At 52.9% G+C, this 21,963-nt stretch overlaps 1 protein-coding gene across 2 annotated transcripts; it reads right to left on the minus strand.

The window, feature by feature from the left end:
* Positions 1 to 8,179: 8,179 nt before the first annotated feature.
* On the minus strand, positions 8,180 to 21,273 carry LOC111146139 (nucleolar protein 6). 2 transcript variants are annotated; one of them, XM_022501549.1, is made up of 26 exons: positions 21,152 to 21,272; positions 19,948 to 20,154; positions 19,747 to 19,863; positions 17,625 to 17,804; positions 16,627 to 16,795; positions 16,272 to 16,406; positions 16,027 to 16,190; positions 15,820 to 15,940; positions 15,539 to 15,597; positions 15,354 to 15,455; positions 15,039 to 15,154; positions 14,706 to 14,883; positions 14,186 to 14,308; positions 13,868 to 14,016; positions 13,637 to 13,712; positions 13,243 to 13,383; positions 12,983 to 13,100; positions 12,747 to 12,901; positions 12,480 to 12,643; positions 11,992 to 12,144; positions 11,660 to 11,757; positions 10,776 to 10,900; positions 10,561 to 10,650; positions 9,948 to 10,142; positions 9,727 to 9,828; positions 8,180 to 9,505 (listed from the first exon to the last, which is right to left on the minus strand). In XM_022501549.1, exons 1-26 carry the CDS (start codon positions 21,203 to 21,205, stop codon positions 9,356 to 9,358), a joined length of 3,441 nt encoding a protein of 1,146 aa, XP_022357257.1. In that variant the 5' UTR covers positions 21,206 to 21,272; the 3' UTR covers positions 8,180 to 9,355. The 2 variants fall into 2 exon arrangements, with proteins under 2 accessions (XP_022357257.1, XP_022357258.1); XM_022501550.1 differs by lacking the exons at positions 9,727 to 9,828; positions 9,948 to 10,142; positions 10,561 to 10,650; ... (5 more) ...; positions 12,983 to 13,100; positions 13,243 to 13,383 and having other exon boundaries at positions 21,152 to 21,273.
* Positions 21,274 to 21,963: the final 690 nt, after the last annotated feature.

Below are 21,963 nucleotides of genomic sequence, written 5' to 3' on the forward strand. Positions count from 1 at the left end.
CGTAACCCACACAAAAGGTCTCCCCAAGGCCCAAGGAGAAGCACCCCCACTCCCCAGGCCCCCATGGGCTGGGAGGCCCCATGGTGAATCAGGGGCACATTACTGTGTTTACCCACCGCCCCACTGCCAGTCTGTGACTCAAGATGCAACCCTAGACTCCTGATGCCAGAGCCCAGACTGTGGATATGGGGCACACCCTCCACGGTGCTGCCCTTTCTTCTCCCCATCATGTGCTGTGCTTCTCAGCCCCTCGATTCCTCAGATGGGGCTGCAAAGGCAGCAAAGGACAGGAACTGGCAAGGAGCTCCTCAGCACTAGAAGAAAGTAAGGAACCCCAGCCCAGAGCACCTCATCCTCACCGTGGCCCATCCTAGCCTGGCCTGGAAGCGGAGCACAGGAGAAATACAGAGGCAGCTTTGCCACCAGCAGGCACACACAAGGCCCCTAAACACGCGTGTTTGTACTCAGCTTATAGGTGTTCACATGTGCTGCACCAAGTGCTCCCATCAAACTCATCCCTATCTAAAATTCCCGTGGACACACACATTCATACAAATACATATGCATATGCATGCACATTGGGATGGTTTGGGTCAGAGCTAAGAAGATAAGATATGGGTAGGGGCTTCGTGCTTCTTAGTCGGCCTGAAAGAGGGGAAAGGATACAATTCCTTCCAAGGGTCCCTTATTCCTACAAGTCCTCATGTGGGATTAAGAGGGGTCAGGACCTGGGGATTTTGTCCAGAAGTGCCAGGCTGGCCTGAGTTTGGGGGCTGAAGCCGGACCTCACTGTAGGGCATTATAGTTCAATGTCAATGGCGCCCCCTGGGGCAAAAGATAGAAAGAAGCATGTCTTCATGGAGAAGTGATTGAAGCTTGGTAGGACCTGGCTCTGAGTCACATAGCTTACTTATAGCCCTCTGGGCTCCCTCCTGTGCTTTGAGAAGGAAAACCAGTGCCAAGTGCAGGCTAGAAGCCAGCCCACCTGGGAGCTCTGGGAGGATGCAGATGAGGCACCACCTCCTCCCAGGGCGTCTTGAGCAAGGTCTGTGTCTCACCTGGGCGGGAGGGCTGAGCCCAGGAAGGGGCCTTGACAGCCCATCCACCCTGTGGGAGGCTGTGACTCCTTGAGGTCAGAGCTGGGGGAGTGGGTTCCCAGGCAAGGGAAGGGCTAAAGATGCAGGTCCCAGCCTGCTGGACCAGAGCGGCCGGCTGGGGCCCTGTAAGGGGGCAGGGATATGGTGGCACACCCTTCATTTCCTGCCCCCCAAACTCTTTCTGCTTCAGTAGGAGCGGCCTGAACCATCAGAAGATACATGGTTCTTGCTGTCAGCAAGTGGGGTAGAAAAGAGTGTAGACATTGGAAAACAAATCATGCTACAGTCCTCCCAGCCTCTTCAAACCCCCTAGTCTCCTCCAGAGCACTGGAGTGGATCGGGGGAGTGGCAGACTAAAGCAGACATGCAGACATTTTCAAATTTAGAAAGCACATCCCCCCATTTGCAAAGCAACCCCCCAAAATGAGTGTATCCCTCCCCGCTTCACAGAGGACAAAACTGAGGTTTGAAAAGAAGTTACCTGCTAAGGTCTCAGCCACTAAGTGTTAAGCTGGGATTCTCAAGCCCCATGGGGATGAGGAGGAGAGGTAGAGAAGGGCAGAGAAGCCAGGAGCCTCAGGTCTGAGGCGTAGGAGGAGTGGGGAGCCAGAACATAGGAACCCACTAAGTCTCTCCACACTTGAGCTCCCTTTCTAGAATGTGTCCCACTCTTAGGCCACTGCTGGACATTATTCCTGCTCCTAGGCCTCAAGAGTTGGGGGCTGGCTCCGGACTGGAATTGGGAGTGGATAGCAGAGATGAATCATCCTATTATGAGCGTCCCTAGACTGGGGGGAGGGCAAGCATCTCCTCCCACTGCGCCAACAGTCACCCCCTGTCTCCAGACAAGGTGGCAGAGAGCCCATAAACACAAACTACCCCCTTGGCACCTCCAGCTAGACCTCAGCTGGAACCTGAGAAAAATCTACCTTTAGACCTATATCCTGGAGATTGTGGGTTCATCTTCTGGTGTCCCTCAGGTGCCCTTGGCACCCTTTGGGGACAGCAGAAAGTCCTAGAGGAGGCAGAGGGATGGGGCAGAGGCCTAGAATCCTTGCTGAGCAAGGGCCCAGAGTCAGAAAGTCTAGGCTGATGGGACAGAGGCCTTTCACAGACCCAGAATCTCAGCTCCAAGTTTGGCTTGGCCACTTCTCACTGGGAGAAGAGAGAGGAAACTCTCTTCTCCCAGCCCTCAGAGTGTCAGTTTCTTCATCAGTCACCTGGAAGTTTCCAGATGGGGTCCTCCCATCCCCCAACCCAGAGCCTCTGTAAGAACCAAACAAGACTGTGGGTGCTTCAGGCTTTAAAAACTGTTTTATGGGGAGCCTGGGTGGCTCAGTGGGTTAAGCCGCTGCCTTCGGCTCAGGTCATGATCTCAGGGTCCTGGGATCGAGTCCCGCATTGGGCTCTCTGCTCAGCAGGGAGCCTGCTTCCCTCTCTCTCTCTCTCTCTCTCTCTCTGCCTGCCTCTCTGTCTACTTGTGATCTCTCTCTGTCAAATAAATAAATAAATAAATAAAATCTTTAAAAAAAAAAACTGTATTACGTAGTCAACATAGAAAGAAAGGCTCATTCTAGATGCTGCCTCCTTAATCCAAGCCACATGTCCTCCTACGTGAATATACATACGTGTCCCTGTGTGTTCTTAACTCTGTGTGTGTATCCATGGAGGCCAGCGTGGACACGTGGACAACCATGGGGTCCATGCATGTGTGTGTGTATCCATGAGGGCCTGTATGTGCATTTGTGTGTCCCAGGGGCTCTGTATGATATCTGTGTGTCCCTGCCTGGGCCTGGCTGTGGGTCTGGGTCCAGTGTTTATACCAGAGATAGAGGATGGGGATCTGTTGAGAAATCTGGAGACTTTGGGCTTGCCCCATGCCAGCCTGGGAGGAGGGGAGTTAGTGACATGGAGCTGACACAGACCAGGCTATCCCTGTGAACAGGCTTAGGGTGTCTGGAAGGCTCAGGTTCACACCTCAGGGATAGATCCTCGGAACCCCTGGGTTTTCTGTTTTCCTATCTCCTTCACTAGCAGGAAACTTCTGGAACGAGGATGGGTGCCTCAGAGAATGAGGGGTTACGACCAGAATTTTAGGAGAAAGAAAAGCTCATGGGCTTCCTGGGGGGCCTGAATTAAGGCCTGGCATTTGCCTGGCCCCTGCGGCCAGGAAGAGAGCATGGAGCTCTTGCAGGGCTGAGGCAACTAGAGGGCTTCCTGGAGGAGGGAACATTTGACTGGGGATTTTAAGGAGGGTCTTCCAGGTGAGAGCCTGCTGGGCCAGGCCATGATGAGAGCACCTGTAGTGCATCAAGCCAGGGAGAGCCACTGGGGAAGGACTTTGGGTTCTGTACTAAGGGCCTGGACCTTATTGAGGATCCGGAGATACTCAAACTGTGCTTCTGTAATCCCCAGGGCTCTGAGGGAGTTCTCGAAGTGACTCTGCCACTGGAAATGGGGAGAGGGATGCCAAGGAGGCAGAGCCCTGGCCTTGCCTCCTGCTTCAAGCACAGTGTTTTAACCATGTTATATCAGGGTTCTAAACAGGATGATAATTGACAAATATTTCACTGCTAAGAGTAAAAGCTGATCGGAGACCTGAGGGTTTAAAGCAGGGGAGTGGTATGGTCTCCATTTGCCAGTTAATGGAAGGCATTAGAAGGATCCCTCCAGCTGTGAAGTGGAGGATATGTTGGAGGGGAGAGGCTGAGGCCAGGAGGCCTGGAAGGAAGCCATGGAGGAGGGGAAGAGGCCAGATGCAGGGCAATAGCTACGGGGAGTGAGGAGGATTTGATTTGGGCATTTAGGGGGCGGAGAGAAGAGGGCAGGTCGGCAAGGAACTAAAATTGGAGGCAAGCAGAATTGGGAAGACAGGAACTTGAACCTGAGATGGGGCCCAAGACAACTGCTCTCTGAGAGGCCTGTGGTCTGAAGAGGGAAGGATGGGGAACAGGTGGTGGAAGGAGGCTCCATCTGGTGTTCCAGAAATGTCATGGGCATGTGTGAGACCCAGTATTCTCTCCCCTCATCCCAGCCCAGTCTGGGCGCTAATTACAGGGCAGCTACCAGCTGCCTGCCCCCAGGGAAGAGGCATCACAAGGGGAAGGATCTAAGGGAGGGGACAGGCTCCAGCAGGAGGTTCTGCTGTCAGACTTCAAGTATGACTTCCTGAGGATCGCTAGACCTGGGATCAGTGGGAACCGAACTCCAGGGAGACCCCATGGATTGGGAGATGGGGTTGGGGATTTTGTGGGGGCAGATTAGACAAAGGCCAAGATGCCATATCTCTCTATGCCGTATAATATGATTGCCATTGTAGCGATAATTAGACGTCCATCACATAATTGTCCTTTCTTAAGTGACTGGAATAAGTAAGGTTTAGTATCTTAGCAAGTTTGTTGATTATAATACCATATTGTCAGCTAGGGGGACAGAGGAGAATTAGGCTTGAGCTAAGGTGGACCAGAGTGTGCACACTCCCATCCTTCCTCTATTCTTGGCTCTGCTCCTCTAGGTCTTGCTAACAGCTTCGGTCAACTGCCCTGGGTGGACGGAAAGCAGCAAGACTGGCAGGTGGTCGAGAACAGGGGACGGGGCCAGGCTTTGTACTCCTCTCCGCCCCATTGCACAGGTCTGGAACTCAGCTCTCCATTGCTTTATTTTCCTCACCCAGCCCCTGGCAGCAGGAAAGCCCAGGCTCAGCAGCAAGGCCTGGAGCCAGGATGCCTGGGTTCTCTGGGTCTCCACCCCTAGCCCCCTCTGTGACCCCGGACAAGTTCTGACACCTCTCTGGGCCTCGTGTAAATCAAAAAAATTATCCTCCCCATCCTGCTCTCAGAAGCTGAAGTGGGAAAGGGAAATGAGTCTCCCTCTGGGTTTGGAACACCCTGGTCCCCATTAGCGCCGTGGGCAGTCTAAGAGTCCCGTTCCCCCCACACTCCCTCCTCTCTCTTTGCAGCAGAGGGATGGGCAAGCAGGCTAGCCTATTAGTGAGTAGGGTAGGGGTGACTCACGTGCCCCAGGCTTCCCCTCCCCTTTATCTCTCACCTGGATTAATCTATGACTCACAAAGCAAGTACCGGATGTTGGGGGGGTTACATGTTTATTTACTGGGGTGGGGGCGCTCCGGCTAGCCCAAATCTCAGCAGCCCTCAGGACTTCATTGAATGTAACCTGCCGCAAGGACCCCAAGGGTCTTGCTCTTCTACTCCAAAGTAAGGTATGGGGCAGAGGAAAATAGGTCTTCAGCTAGAAGGATTCTGGTTTAATACTTTTTTTTTTTTTTTAAGATTTGTTTATTTTAGAGAGAGAGAGCATGAGTGGGAGGGGCAGAGGGAGACAGAGAGTCTTAAGTAGACTCTGGCTTGGTGTAAAGTCTGCCCCAAGGCTCGATCCCACGACCCTGAGATCTTGACCTGAGCTGAAACCAAGTCGGATCCCCAACCGACTGCATCACCCAAAAGTCCCAAAAGGATTCTGATTTGGAGGAGGTGGTGATACCACAGGCAGAAGAGCAGACCGTTTGAGAGTTCACTAAATCTAACTACGTAGACAGGCTTAGAAAGTCTGACAGAGGGGTGCCTGGGTGGCTCAGTTGTTAAGCTTCTGCCTTCAGCTCGGGTTGTGATCTCAGGGTCCTGGGATCGAGCCCCGCATTGGGCTCTTTGCTTAGTGGGGAGCTGCTTCTCCCTCTCCCACTCCCCCAGCTTGTGTTCCCTCTCTTGCTATGTCTATCTCTGTCAAATAAATAAAAATAAAATCTTTAAAGATTTTTATTTTATTTGTTTGACAGAGAGAGAGAGATCACAAGTAGGCAGAGAGGCAGGCAGAGAGAGAGGAGGAAGCAGGCTCCCCGCCGAGCAGAGAGCCCGATGTGGGGCTCGATCCCAGGATCCTGAGATCATGACCCGAGCTGAAGGCAGAGGCTTAACCCACTGAGCCACCCAGGTGCCCCTAAAAATAAAATCTTAAAAAAAAAAAAAAAAGTCTGACAGAACTGGAGAAACCAAAGCCCCAAGGAAAAGGCTTTTGTTTAAAGCCTTTAAATCCACAGGGAAAAAATTGAGTTTTTGCCTTTTATCTGAGAGCTCTCTTCTAACTTGCTCTTCAAAAACAGAGATTTCCCTGGGGCACCTGGGTGGCTCAGTGGGTTAAGCCTCTGCCTTTGGCTCATGTCATGATCTCAGGGTCCTGGGATTGAGCCCCACATTGGGCTCTCTGCTCAGCAGGGAGCCTGCTTCCCACTCCCCTCCCCGCCTGCCTCTCTGCTTACTTGGGATCTCTCTCTTGGTCAAATAAATAAATAAAATCTTTAAAAAAAAAAAAAAGATTTGGGTGCCTGGGTGGCTCAGTGGGTTGGGCGTCTGCCTTCCACTCAGGTCATGATCCAGGTTCCCGGGATCGAGTCCCGCATCGGGCTCTCTCCTCCACGGAGAGCCTGCTTCTCCCTCTCCCCCTGCCTTCTGCTCTACCTGCTTGTGCTCTCTGTCAAAATAAATAAATAAATATTAAAATTAAAATAAAATAAAAAGATTTCCCCTTTTCCAGCAACTCAGAACTGGAAGCAAAATGTGCACACAGACTGGCGCATACAGACATGTCCACACCCGCCAACACGGAGCAGACAAATCCATACATCAGACACAGACTCCCCCACCCCATCTCTGTCCACCTTCAAAGTTAAATGCAGAAGCCCACAGAGGCAGATGCACCCATGGGGAGCTGTAACCTACACCCTCACTTACACAGTTCCTTCTAGTCCTCTCTCCTTCCCTTCCAGTGAAGGTCCAGCTCCTCAGGCCACCCCCACTTCCAGATCATTTTAGACCACACCAGCCTCCTCACCTACTTCCCAGAGATATGAGGAAAACAGCTTGGGGCTGCAGTATGAGGGACTGAGATTAGGGGCTGAGCTTCCAGCACTCTCCACACCCCACCCTCTAAACTAAGCAGGGAGTACAGAAAAGGATGGCCCAGCTTCTTGAGTCTGAGTCCTCTAGCCTCCTCCCTTGCCATGTTGTGCACCTGAAAAGGCCAGTACCATGCCCATTTTCAAGGTTGGGAAGGCTGAGCCCAGCAAGGGTGTGTGACCTGCCCGAGGACACATGAGGAGGTAGCAGGGCCAGGGCTCATCTCCCGAGTGGAGACCACTGCCCGCCCCTCTTGGAGCCACCTGCTATTCTCCCTAGGAGCCGATTCTGTTCCTTCCTGCACTGGGATCCTCTAGAACTGAATTGTGGAAAGGCCAGAAGCCAAGGACTGAAGCTGACCCTTGCGTGAAGCAGGACTGCCTGAAGTAGGCCAGCACTGTCCCTCCTCAGAGCCTCAGGGACGGGCTGTGGGGAAAAGTGAGTGAGGAGCAGCCAGGGACAACCACACACCCAAGATCCATGAGCGCTGAAAGGTGTTTCTTTCTCTGACAGTGAAGCCTTGCCTGCTTTCCTTTGGGGATTATGCATCAGGGGCATGGGGAAATGCCAATTCCAGCTCACATAGCTCATCGGTATATTCTCTATGCCCATTTCTAATCGCTTAACAGTGACAGCTAGGGACTGGCATAGGTTCACGAAGACACAAAATTGGGACAAAAGGAGATCAGGGTTCCCATAGGTGGCTTATCATCTTGAGGATGAAGCCTGATGGCCAGGCAGCCAAGGGGGCCTGCCTGCTGCTGAACCTGCTCCTTCATTCAGATGAGAAGTCAAAGCACATACTTCATGGGGCTGGTATTACTGTGTGAGCACATTCCCACACAGAAGATATATAAAAAACCTAATAGCACCCGGCACTTACTGAGCCCTCTATGACCGTCCGCTCACCATCACCACCCCGCGCATTCTAGGCAGAGTAAAAATCATGATTCTCTTTCTTTGAAATCTGGTGCTTGCTCCCATCAGCCCTTCTGTACACATCTGCATCCTTCTTGAGCACAGCGCTGTCCTCGGTGCCACAAAGGCACCAAGAAATCCACGTGTCACGTGTCCCCAAAGAGGTGTAGAAGACAAGGTTAAAACCATGTGAAGAAGGCAGAAGAGCCAAGAACATGGGGAAAGTAAGTGATTATTATTATTTTTTTTAAGATTTTATTTATTTGACAGAGACACAGCAAGAGAGGGAACACAAGCAGGGGGAGCAGAAGAGGGAAAAGCAGGCTTCCTGCTGAGCAGGGAGCCCAACATGGGACTCGATCCCAGGACCCTGAAATCCTGACCTAAGCCAAAGGCAGACACCTAACGACTGAGCCACCCAGGTGCCCCAAAAGTAAGTAATTTAATTTAAAATCCAAGTTTAAGACAACAGAAGGGTGCATGCCACTGAATGTGACCACCAAGTAAGCTGAACAGACAAAAACTGCTCCAATGTTTCAGAGAAGAGAAAGAGCACCTCAGGCTGGGGGCATGGGAAGGGTTGGAGGAAGCACTATTTGAGCTGAGTCTGTAAAACATCCAGGATTAGGGGAGATGGAGAAGGGAGAGGCTGCCGGAAGAGGGGTGTGTACCGGGCTGAAAGGAGGAAGCAACCCCTCTACACCCCCGATATGGAGAGCTCCTGGAGAGCAGGATCAGGGTCTTGCTCTCCTCTGCACGCCCGCTGCAGGGACGAGGTGGGGGCAGTTTGTGACATGAACGGGCAGAGGCACAGAGCCAGAGGGACTGAGACACAGGTGCTCTCTGCAGCTTTCCTGGACTAGAGGACCAGCTGTCCCCCTCGCCCCTTCACCCAGCCAGCCCCTTCTGCCCTCTGTCCCATTTCCATATCCCACCCTGGAAAGCAGCAGCACCCCTCTCAATGCGGGAATTCTGGGACCCTCAGCAAGTATCTCACCTCCTCTAGGCCTTATTTAAAGTTCAGACCCTACACTGAAGGGCATACTATAAGGTCTAGGCACATATCCTGGCAATAGGAAGGAGACAGAGCCTCAGCCCTGGACACGTGTCCTCCTCTCCAAGCTTCTGGAAACATCCTAGGAAGACAGGCCAGGGCTGACAGGTAGATGGATCTTTTGGGTTCATTTAGCTCCCTCTCTAAGCTGGCTCACCCTCCTCTTCTGGGAGTTCAGACAGGCCCAGGGAACTCTCTGCCCCAGTGCTGAGGCATCAGACAGAAAACTGGGGCAGGACTTCTTTGGGGGAACATCTCAGTGTGTTCAGACTGGCAGGTACTCCACGAAGGATCCATATGTGGCAAGGGTGGAGGTCATGCCATTCCAGAGGTTTGAAGTCCAGCTGTCACCTACAGCTTGCTCCTAGGGCTGGAGATCACACAGTCCACCTTTCACTTCGGGCCTCCACGGCCTGCACCAGGCCTTCACCGAGGACGGCCCAGTCCTCCAGGATCGCTTCCACATTGGGCACCATCACCAGCTCCCCACCTCGAGACGTCACCATGCGCCCCTTCACATTGGAGGCCTAGGGGAAGCAGAGAAATGTGGACTGAGTGTCCCAAAGGTACACCAGGGACGACATGCGGGTGGTGGAGGGGAACAGCAATAGTGGAGACAGACATGCAAGACACGTGCTCCACACCTGACCCACGGTCACTCAGAGAGCACGCCACATACAGACAGGTGTGCCCACATGGAACTGTAAGCACACACTCACAAACACACAGTTATCACCAGCCAGCACACCTTGAAGGGCTGGGGCTGGAAGCTGCTGGGCTTCCAGAGAACACCAATCACCTCTCCACCATGCTGGTCATAGAAGAAAAGGGCCAGGTCCCCAAAGGCCTCCTAGGAAAGGGCAGGACACAGGTAAGACTACAGGTGTTGGACACCTGAGAATCACCTCCATGGCCCCAGGTTCACTTGGAAGTCCCCTCCCCAGGTTTAGTCAGTCCCTTAGGGCCTACCCTGAGCTGTGCCAGATAGAGCTGAGGAGGATCATAGCCCAGCACAGGCATCAGGGAAGTTGGCCCTGGCTCACTGAGCAGGCCACGGCAGAAGGAGGCAGCTGGCGAGTCCACAGCTTGGCGGTGCCGGGGGATATGGCGGGGAGACAGGCGGATCAGCACATCATACAAATCCAAGGGCGGCCGGAACACCGTCTGAGGAAGGGTAGGACAGGGTCAGCAGTGCCCACTGGGAGTTGAGAGGTGGACCACAAAGCCTCCTACATGCCCACCTCGGTTTCCTCCTTCTCTTTTGTCTGTCACCCACCCCGCCCCAATTAGGGACCCAAATGCTCATCTAAAGGTGGGAACACCAAGCCCCAGCTGGGGTCAGCTTTACCCTCTCAGGAGGAGCAAAGGCTAGAGGCATGCAGCCTGGAGAGAGCCAGGACCCTGGTTATCCTGCAGGCTCCAGCACTGTCAGGCACCGTGGGCAGCTCTGATGCCTTCTGTGGATTCAGTCTCACCAAACAAGGAGACAGAGCATCAAGTGAGGGCCCCCACACCTCCAGACTTCCAATGTTCAAAGGCAGACTCCCCAGAACCCCAGAGCCACTCTTGGTCAGGGGCTTACCCTGATGTCTCCAGGCCCCTGGGGATCCATTAGCTGCTTCTCTAGGACAGGCAAGGCCTCAGCGGCCAGGACCACAAGCTGCTGTAGAATCTAGAGGGGATAAACATACAGCAAACAGATTAGACCTAACCATGGGTCTCTCTGAGGTCGGACTGGGCCTACTTTTTCCTTAGGGGAAGAAAAACACAAATTTGGAAGTAGGGATGGGATTGCACCTGGGGCGTGGGTCCATCTTGTGTCCATACAGAGTTTTTACGATCCTGGGGTGTAACGATGACCATGACAGGGAGTTGTGTCCGAGTTGCCAGGAAGCCACTGCGGATCTCCCCCTGCTCCTCCACTGTGAACAAGAGGGGGGTCCTGGGTCAGCCTGCTCCTTTCCCGACGTGTTCTACTGCCCCAGGTCTTCTGCTGGCCCATTGCAGGGATTTTCTGACGGCCCTCCCCCAACAGACAAAAGCAATGAAAAGGACACCATGTCTGCCCCTGCTGGGTGGGGCGCTACACTCCCAAGCTCAGCCCAGAGGCAGAATTTTCCACTGCCTGGCACCCCAGTCTAGTTTCCGGGCTTGCACAGGCTGAGGCCTGCCCCTGACCCCATCCCACCCTATGCTCCCACACACCTGGGGAATTAGGAAGCTGACACCCTCCTCTCTGCTGGGACCAGAGCTCCTCATGTTACAACTGGAAATCATCACCCCCACTCCCCAAGAGGTCTGGGCATCTAATATGGGCCCTTTCCTGCTCCACACAAGACTTCTGACCCAGCATTCAGTGTCTCCTTCTACTCCCTTCTTCCCTTCACAGCCCCCACCAGGTAGCCTGCTTACCACCCTTAGCCCATTCGGTTTCTGATCATCATGTGAGCAAACCATAGCTCTCCAGCCTCAGAACTCCCTAAACACTTGGGACTAGGCCTCTTCTTCCTAGTAATTCCCCCACGCCAAGGCCACTGGGGTCAAGCACAAATATCCGGAAAAGGTTGGGCATACACACATAAAGGCACCTCACAGACTGACAGGGAGAACCTCATGTGCCCTACTCTGCAATCCATAAACGGTCTTTCCTGTGGTAGTCTGACCCCAGTCCTACCACTTACCAGTGAGCTCGTTGTTGAGGTTGACAATAAGGGGGTTGTTCTTCCAATCAAAGGTTGACACCAAGAAAAGGAACCGAAGGAAGCCGACTTGGGGGGAGCTGAGAAAAAGGAGTGAGCAAAGAGTTTGGGCCCAACCACACATCCCAGGGCTCACCCAGTGGTCTAGACAACCTAGACCCCTTGGCAGGGATTAGGGGGTGGGGGGTGTCTCAGAACCCCTTCTGTCACCTGTTTCAGCTACCCCCTCCCATTTGGACTGAAGGTATAGCCTAAGGGATGAAAGCTGGCCCCAAGGGGAACTTTCTGTCTAAGGTAAAGATGGAGAGAATCACCTGGGAGGGGTGAAGGGCTCAGGATGCAGGAAAAGAGCAGCAACCACCAGGTCCAGGCTCTCGTCCGTGAACCCCGCACCCAGAAGCTGGGCACGTACCCACCGCTTGGCCAGCCGCGCCACACCTGAGAAGGCTGGGTGTTGCTGCTGGAGCCTGCAGATGGGGAAGAGTAGTGGCAATGAGCCTCAGGCCATCAGGGCCCAAGAACAGTACTTCATCTCCACCACCACTCTCCACTCAACCTTTCCCTGAAATCTCCCTCTGTGCTAACACATTCTATACAGAATCTCACATACCCCTATTTAATGCCAACAGGTTGGTCCTATAAAATTCCCATTTCACACATGAGAAATAAGGCCAGAGCAGGGGGCCTGCCCTGCCCAAAAAGGACATAGCCAGTGAAGTGGCAGGGTGAGGGTTCTAGAATTTGCCTGACTCCATAACTCCTATCTCTATTATAACATCTGGCCTCTCAGACAGGGCCATACCCATGCAAGGCGCTGGTGAGCAGGGGCAAGTGCCTCGTCTCCCTTTGGAGGTGGAGAGAGGCAGGTGTGTCCCTCAAGGAGATCATCCCCTCAGGGCTCCGCATTTCCCTCAGGATCTGGGGCTCCCGCTGATAGGCCACACGAACCCGGAACACGAACCCATCCTGGCGAAAGAGGGGATGGGGTGAGAGATCCAGGTCAGCCTGGAGCACCCTCACATCCCATCTCCTCCCTCCCTGGGGCTTCCTGACCCTGCACCAGCCTAACCTTGAGGACGTCTGTGTGCGTGGCCGTGGCACGACACTGCAGCCCGTGCTGTTGTGTCAGCAGCTCTGCCAGGCGCAGCTGGAAGGCAGCTCGGACCCGCCGTATGGCCTCAGCGTCCTGTGGCCACTGACCACTGCCCTCCAGGTGACATACCACTAGGAAGAAAAGTAAGTGGTCTCGAGACTGTGGGCTGGAGTGGGAAAGTTTCCTCTCATCCCTCCCAAGAGGCTCCTCACCGGTCATTGGCTCCACGTAGGCTGGACAGGGCTTGTCAGGCCGGGGTAACAGTGAGGCCCGCTCTCGAAGCTGCTCATGGAAGGAGTAGGCTGGCCGGACTGGGGTAGGTGGAAACACCTATGGAAGAAGTAGGGCTGAGGAAGGGGCCTGAGACAGGAAGAGAGTGAACATGGGAATTGGAAGGGGCAATACTGGGTGGGTGGGGCAGAGGCGAGAGGGTCACCAAGGAGAAAGGGCTCCCTGCCCCTTTGCACCTCACCTCAGTATACCGCAGCACTGGGTGAGCTCCCTGCACAGTAGACACTGTCAGCGGGAGACCTTCCAGCCCCCACAGGAGGCGACTGAAGTCATCATAGCAACGCACAGCTGCTGCCAGGGCCTCCTCACCTGTGCTGGAGGTCTAAGAAGGAGAACACAGTCAGGAGACCAGGACCCTAGGAACCCATCCCCCCTCCCCCACTCCACCCCCACCACCTGGGATTTTACCACAGCTAAGGCTGCCGTAGAGCCAGCATCCCCTCTGCTGGACACTATGGGAAGTGCAGTCTGGCTGAGGTATAGCAAGTGCCCTCCACCTGCTACCGAATTCCACCACACAGGCTGCTCAGCAACCACCCCCCACCTTGACCCCAGCCCTGACACACAACCCTTACCTCTTTTGGGCTTTGGATCAATGCGTCCAGAAGGCCCCCCACATAGTGGACGCAGGTATCTGGGATGTTGGCATGGCTGGGAAAGGGGCATAGCACAGACTCAGTGTGGGCATTGAGGCTACTGGAATAAGCAACTGGACTTTAGCTGCTCAGCCCAAAGCCTGGGCCAGACCCTCCTAAAAGGCTCCCCAATCCATGGCTGCTTCCCAGCATCCAGATGCTAAGACTCACAGTGCCAAGAGGTGGGTGACCACTTGGTGGGGAATAAGGCGCTTCTGGGCCATAGAGCCTGCTTCCCAGACCACAGCTTCCCGAATGGCTCCATCCTGAAAACGCCGAAGCTCTGAGCGAGATCCCCAGAACTGGCGGAAGTCAGAAGCCTGAGGAAAGGCAATGGGTGGTAGGAGAAATCAACAAAGATGGACTCTGTCAGAAACCCCTGAAAGGCTGCAATCTAAGCGGATGAGGGTAATCCACACTTCTGCCAGCGCATAGCTTGGATTCCTTCCCAAGACAGGCCCAAATCATCCCCAGACAACGGCTCCTCACCTCGGGCTGGTTGGCCTCTGGACCCAGCTCAAGGACACTGGTCAGCCCCTCAGGCCGGAGGAGCAATCCCAGGGTCAGGGTCCCAGAGTCTCTGTGCTTCGGTGGATCTTGGCTGAGGTCCCACTGAAGGGTGTAAAAAGGCTGAGCTCAACTCAAGAATGCCCCAGCTTGATTGGAAACCCAGATATAAAGATCTAGGGGCACCTGGGTGGCTCAGTTGGTCAAGTGTCTGCCTTCAGCTTGGGTCATGATCCCAGGATCCCGGGATCAAACCTCACATTGGGCTCCCCGCTCAGTGAGGAGCCTGCTTCTCCCTCTGCCTCTGACCCTCCCCCTGCTTGCGCACACTCTCTCTGTGTAATGGATAAAAAAAAGAAAGAAAAAAAGAAAGAAAGAAGAAATAAAGAAAGGTAGGTAGGTAGGTAGATCTAGCTAGAGGAATGGTGTCTTTTGTATCCCATGGGACTCTGAAGCTAGTCCCCCTTAAGCCCACAAACTCCCCACCACCACAGCACCTCACCTCTGACACTGGGGGCCGAGAATGGGCCAGCAGGTGCAGACGGGACCCCAGACCCTGCTCCAGGAGCGTGGTCAGGGAGCCCAAAGCAGCAGAAACATAGTCCCCACCAAGATCCTGCAGCTCTGGCCACAGCTTTAGCCGGTGACATGCTGCCTGTAGGCGACTCAATGGATGGATACTAGAGGGGCATAGAGGGACAAAGAGACAGAATGAGGTGCTGCTGACCCCAAAGACCACCCCCCCTCAAAACAAGGAAGATCTAAACATCTGCCCCATTACTGCAGCCCCAGGGGAAAAGGCCCCACTGACAGAGCCTGCCACCCCTAAACTTACTGTAAGACATGGTCAAAAGCCCGGATCATGGGTTTGGGAGTCATCAACAAAAGGTGGAATCCGTCATCAGCTCTACTGTCCAGCAATGCCATAGACAGCCGTGCCTCATGCTGTACCTGGGGCCACAGGGAACTCACATGTGAAACTATCACCACTCTACCCCTCTCTTCATTGACCTGAGGGCTCAGACCAAGAGACATGCCTGACCTAAGCTCTTTGGAGAGGAGTTTCTGGGGCTCTGGGACTGGCAGAAGGGACAGAATCTGGACCAGGACATGAGGGGTACCCAGGAGAGGGAGACAACTGGATTGGTACCTGGTGGTAAGTAGAGGCAGTAACATCAGCACAGAGATTGAGAAAGCCTGAGGAGTCCAGGAAGACAACAGGGAAGGCCTGGTGGAAGTCAGCCAGGGCCGGCTTGGAGGCACAGAGAGAAATCAGTTAGGGTTGGGGCCTTACCATCAAGCCTCCTTGTCCAGACCCAACCCTGCCCCACTCACCAAGGAGGGATCTGAGCTGAGACATAGGCTGATCCCGTTGACTGTCAAATCTGTGGTGGCTGAAGTGAGCCAGAGAAGATGGGTGTTATCAGACGGTATCTTCTTCCCAGGGGACCCAGCCCTAATGACACTGTGCCTCCGGTCAGGTGACTACAACTGCCTGCCTCCAGAATTCAGTTTGTTCAACTGTTTGATGGCAACAAACTGAATGATCCCTGGTAGGATGAGAGGATTCACAGGACGAGTGGAATCCTTGGCCTTTCAGGGTCTAGCCACCTTACCCAGAAACTGCAAGATGCTCCTCAGGACCTGGTAGCCACTCATAGTGGTGTGGATCTTGCGTGTGGACACAAGGAAGGCAACCAGCATGGAGACAAGGAACCCACTGAACCCTCCCAGGCCCTGAAAATGAGAGGGAGAGAGCGGCCCAAGCTTAGGGCCAGCCCGCCACCCAGTGAGGCATGGAAGCTGTGCCACTCCCAACTCACCTTGTCCAGTTCCCGCTGCCGCAGCCAGACCTTCAGAAGTGCCACACCATCCTTCAGCCCCAAGGCTGAGCCCAGCACAGTGGACAGCAGCTGCATATGGGACTCAAGGGTCATGTCCTGCAGGACCCATGTGTTATAGTGGGGGGTGGGAGGCTCCGGGCTACCTGTGGGAGAGGGGAAGCCTCGGGAGGAGAAATCCCAACATCCTTCCCTTCAGCTCTACCTTGATAACACTGCCTGCTTACCATCCCCTGGGGGACTCTGCCCTCGGTACCAGGCAGAGCGCACGTTGTTCTTAGACGGCAACAGGCGGCAGGGGCGGAAGAAGTCAGGTGGAGGGCACGGATGCAGACGTACAGTGACCAGGCGCTCATCCTTCCCTGGGGGAGACAGGGAGTGCTGAGATCCTGCCAGGGGGTGCCCTGTACCACCCTCCTCCTACGTGAGGGCCCACGCCCTCCCACCTTAGAATCTGAGGTCCTTATACCTTCCCTTCAAACCTGAGGCCCAAACCACTCACCTTGGATTTGAGGTCCCCACACCTCCCCCACTGGATTTGTCACCCCAGACTGTGCCTTCGGCCCAGTGTGTGCCTCTCACCAGGAGGCCGAAGCAGCAATGAGGGTTTCAGGTGGCAGCCATTGGTGTAGGAGAAGCGAACACTGCCAAAGAGGGGGTCTTGGCCTAGATGGTGAGCCAAATGGGCCAGGTAGAGAGCGCGCTTGCGGAAGTAGCGCTGATTCAACCCATCCTTGTCCTGTAGAATCTCCTGGGGAGGGTCACAAGAAGGGAGAGATGACCAGGCACTTAACTGCTAGTTGTTAGAGAGCCAGGCACTTAACTGCTAGTTGTGAGAGAGCTGGGGGGCCAGGATGAAGACAAGGTGAGTCACAGTTAGAAACCTCAGGGATATTTGGGGCACCTGGGTGGCTTGGAGGGTTAAGCCTCTGCCTTCAAGCTCAGGTCATGGTCTCAGGGTCCTGGGATCGAGCCCCACATCAGGCTCTCTGCTCAGCGGGGAGCGTGCTTCCCCTTCTCTCTCTGTCTGCCTCTCTGTCTACTTGTGATCTCTCTCTCTCTGTGCCAAATAGATAAACAAAATCTTTAAAAAAAAAAAAAAAAGAAAGAAAGAAAGAAAGAAAGAAACCTCAGGGGTCTTTCCTGGCCAGAGTGTCTGAACCAGGGCTAACAACAATATAGTTAGCTCTCAGACAAGGAAGGCAAAGTTCCAAACAGCAGCAACTGATCCAAGGGCACATTTAAGCTGCCCTCAAGAAGACAGCAAAAGAACAAATTTTGTTTGTTGTTTTTTTAAGATTTTATTTATTTGAGAGAGCGAGAGCACGAACAGGAGTGAGAGGGAGAAGCAGGCTCCTCACTGAGCTGGGAGCCCAATGTGGGGCTCAATTCCAGGACCCTGGGATCATGACTGAGCCGAAGGTAGACACTTAACTAACTGAGCCACCCAGGGACCTCTGCCCTTTTTCCAGTTCAGATTTCAACCTCCTGGCAAGTGGCAAATGGGAAAGAAAGAGGGACCCAGGAATTTGCAGATGGTCAAGGAACAGGTCCCTCATCACCCAAATACTGGACCTCACCCTGGGCATGGTCACTGCCATGTCCACATTGATGTCCGGCCGGATGCAGGTACCCAAAAGGTAGCTGCCCACAACAGTGACCTGGGCTGGAGGCAGGAAGCGGAAACAGCCCTTCACGGTATAGGGCACTTGGTGGACGGGTACTCGAACCCCAGCTGGGAGCCAGGTCTGGTCAGTCAGCTGTGGGGACAGAGACAGTGATACATATTAATTTGATTGCCTTTCTGACATGTCCCCCTTGACGTCTAGTAGACATCTGAAATTAAACACTTTAACATATTTGAAAACTCTTAGTCTTTCTGTAAACATGTCCTCCTCATTAAGGCAACTTCACAGTAGTTGTTCAAGCCCAAAACATTTAAATCACCTTCACTCATCTCCATTAAGAACACCCATTCCACTTTCAAGAGCATCTAGACACCGACCACTTCTCTACTTCTCCATCCTAGTCTGAGATACTACCACTTTCTTGGGGATCACCACATAATAGGTTTCTAACTAGTCTCCCTGATTTTACCTTTATCTCCCGCCATTCTACTTTTTTTTTTTTTTTTAAGATTTTATTTGTCAGGGGCACCTGGGTGGCTCAGTGGGTTAAAGCCTCTGCCTTTGGCTCAGGTCATATCCCTGGGTCCTGGGGTCAAGCCCAGGACCGCATCGGGCTCTCTGCTCAGCAGGGAGCCTGCTTCCCTTCCTCTCTCTTTGCCTGCCGCTCTGCCTACTTGTGATCTCTGTCTATCAAATAAATAAATAAAATCTTAAAAAAAAAAAAAAAAGATTTTATTTGTCTGGGAAAGCCCAAGCACAGGGAGCAGCAGAGGGAGAAGCAAGCTCCCTGATGAGCAAGAAGGCCGATGGGAGACTGGGTCCCAGGACCCTGGGATCATGACGGGAGCCAAAGGCAGATACTTAACCAATTGAGCCACTCACGCATTCCTCTATTCTACTAACACAACAGTCTGAGTGAACGTTTTTATTTTTTTTTAAGATTTTATTTATTTATTTGAGAGAGAGAGAGTGAGAGAGAGCATGAGAGGGGAGAAGGTCAGAGGGAGAAGCAGACTCCCCACGGAGCTGGGAGCCTGATGTGGGACTTAATCCCGGGACTCCGGGATCACGACCTGAGCCAAAGGCAGTGGCTTAACCAACTGAGCTACTAAGGTGCCCTGAGAACGTTTTTATTTTTTATTTTTTTTAAGATTTTATTTATTTGACAGACAGAGATCACAAGTAGGCAGAGAGGCAGGCAGAGAGAGAGGAGGAAGCAGGCTCCTTGCCAAGCAGGAGCTCCTTGCCCCGATGCGGGGCTGGATCCCAGGACCTGGAGATCATGACCTGAGCCGAAGGCAGAGGCTTTAACCCACTGAGCCACCCAGGCGCCCCCTGAGAACGTTTTTAAAAATGAAATTAGATCACATCACTGCTCTACCAAAAAATGTCCCATCAGTGGTTTCTCATTTCACCCAGAGCAACAGCCAAAGTCCTTATTTCTACGTACAAGGCCCTGCGTGAAATGCCTCCTTCCCCCATTGCCTTTCTGAACTCATCTCCTATTTTCTCCTCATTCAATCCAAGGAATATACCAGACTTACTCCTACATTTGAGCCTTTGTGTTGACTATTTCCCCTTACCGGCATGCTCTTCCTCCCTTAGGTATCTATATGGCTGACTCACTTCCTTCAAATCTTCACACTAATGTCACTTCAATGGGGCCTACCTGAACCACCCTATTTAAAGTTGCAGACCATTCCCATCCTCTGATATCCCCACAATTCCCTTACCTTGCCCTACTTTCTCCTTTGTCCATAGTGCTTACCACTTTCTAACATTACCACACGGTTTACCTGCCATGCTTATTATCTACTATCTCTAAGTCCAACACTAGAAAACAGACCACTTTGTTCACTAATGTATCCTAAGAATACAAGTACTGCAAGGAACTAAGTGTTTGCTGAACAAATGAACAAAACACATGGCTGACTGGACTTCCAGTTGAGCCTCCTGGCAGCGAAAATGAGCTCCCTAGCACCCCACCCCCTCTGGAGAAGAGGAGGCCCTGTTTCAGAGGCCGACACTGAGGACCTCTCCAGGGCTTTCCATTTCTTCACATTACCTGCCTTACCTCTGTCTTAGGAGTTGAGGGCACCCTCAGGACCCGCTGGTTGACCTCCCGTAGGAAAGTATCAATCCGCTCCTTCTTCTTCTCCGGTATCCTCACTTCCTTTAGTAGCTCCTCTACCTGAAAAAACAGACAGGGGAGAGTCCTTCAGCATCAGGGTCCTGGGCCCACCGTCTAACCAAAGCCCCAGCCACCCAATAGTACCTGTAAGCGAAGCAAGCTGGAATGGAAGAGACTCTCAGTCTCCCGAAGCCGATTCAGCTCCTCATTGGTGGGCTCCTTATACAGTTCTGCCCGGCTAAGCTTCACTGGTTGCAGGAGGCCCTCCACTGGAGGCCCCGCCAAGGTACGCTTCTTTGAGGACTCCTTCTTTCCCTCCTTGCCTGTGCTTTCTGGAGCTGGTTCCATCTCCTGTGGCCAATGAGGAGAGAAGCCACTGTGAGGTCACAGATGGCTAGCATCCACTGCCTGAAGTGCCACCATGATAGGATGTGGGCAGAATCTTCACAGGCTCCTGTTCACTCTTTTGAATGGGAGTCCAACTGTAAAACTCAGGATTATCATTACTTAGAAGAACATTACTGAGCCCTAGGCTGAAAACACCTTGAGTTGAGGGCTCCTCTATGTGACAGCACAAGCATGGAGCCCTGCCTGGAGTTGGTAGGGTTAGTAGTTGAATAAGCCTAAGCAATGCTTGAGCTCCTTGTATTTTCAGTACCATGCACCAGGGAGCTTCCTCTTCTGCTCAGTTAGTCCTGGGAATCTGCAAATGCCACCTCCACTCTTGCTCAGGCTCTACCCCTGCCAGGAAGCCTGACTATAGTCTACATCAGTATAAGTGGCCTCTGTAAAATAGACTCAGTAAGTCATCCAATCCTCAGTAATCCCAACAGAAAATACACACTTGAAAGGAGCCCCTGAGCTCAAGGTTCCACAGTTAGTATGCATATGCTGTAAGCAGGCTTCACAGCCTGGTCTGCAGGATTCCAAACCTTCTGCCCTACAGCCCTGGGCCCCGCCCCCACTCCACGGTCCCACACGGGTGAGAGCTCTACTGAAGGGTTCCAGAAGCACCACCTTGTGCCCTGTTACAGCGGCGAGCACAGAACCGGGCACAAGAGGTTAGATCTCACACAATGACGAGGAAGACCTGGTTAGGAAAATGACCTGGTTTGGTTTCTTCCAAGTGCACAGTTCTCGAAGGAGTAAGCTTAATAAGCTTTACTGCTTCTATCCAAATAACGCTAGGTTCCGTCTCCCCTGACGGTCTCGGTGCCCCAGACTGGAAACGTGATGGAATAAGGCTCTTCCAGAAGCTACCGCCTTCGCGCCCCTCGCCGGCGAACTGCCAGTCTCTGCCACCTCTGGCACTTGGAAAGTTCTCTTTCCTCCCATACAGCTCACCCACCTCTGGCTCCCCAGCAGCTCCGCGATCCTGCCCTCCCGTGGGCGCCGGCCCCATAATTCTGGGTCCAGGTCTTGCTCCAGCACTTCGGATTCAAAGCCCACGTACTCTGCACAATTTATTCCCACGTTGGCAGAAGTGCCCAAGCCCTCCGCAGAATTACAGAAGCCTGGCAACAGAACTGCCGAAGGTTTGCGGTAAACTCCCCGCACCGCGTGGGGACAAGCCTCGTGCCGCAGGACTCCGCCCAGTTCCAGAGCCATTGGGTGAGTGCCGGAAGAATCGCTGGCCATTGGCATCTGTCACTCCCCAGGACCGCCCATCATGGGGGAGGGGCCAAACTGGATTCTCCCATTTACGGTCTCTTTGCGACGCCAGACCGGAAGCCTTTCTGCAGTTTATCAGTCGCTCTCTTTTCCTCACTTCCGCAGGTTGCGTCGAAGGGCGAAGGGTGGAGCTAATTTGGGCGCTGAGGGCTCTTTACACCAATGACTTCTGTTCTTTTTTTTCGTGTACTACATCTTATCAAATAGCCAGTTTTGTCAGTTCTACCTTCAAAATATGTCTTAAATTTACTCATTTTTTTCTGTCCTTAGTGTCAAATTTAGTCCAAGTCACATCATCTTGTGATTATATTATAAATTATAATATGTATAATATATTATAATATAACATAAATATAAATATAATATATAATTTATTATAATATAATAAGTTATATTATAAAATTATAATACGTTCTCTCCAGTTTATGATTAAATTTTCCAAATCTACCAAAATATTGTAATAATAATAGAGTGAGCTCCCATATATCC

This window comes from Enhydra lutris, unplaced genomic scaffold (genome assembly GCF_002288905.1).
Source record: "Enhydra lutris kenyoni isolate GAN:26980312 unplaced genomic scaffold, ASM228890v2 scaffoldscaffold13, whole genome shotgun sequence".
NCBI lineage: Eukaryota > Metazoa > Chordata > Mammalia > Carnivora > Mustelidae > Enhydra > Enhydra lutris.

Excerpts from the sequence above, each read along its gene's own strand:
- LOC111146139 (XM_022501549.1), bottom strand. The coding sequence starts at position 21,205 with ATGGGGCCGGCGCCCACGGGAGGGCAGGATCGCGGAGCTGCTGGGGAG. Across the intron at positions 12,644-12,746 it reads CGCACACAGACGTCCTCAAG|GATGGGTTCGTGTTCCGGGT; the intron begins GTTAGGCTGGTG and ends CTCTTTCGCCAG. Across the intron at positions 9,829-9,947 it reads TCTATCTGGCACAGCTCAGG|GAGGCCTTTGGGGACCTGGC; the intron begins GTAGGCCCTAAG and ends GCCCTTTCCTAG.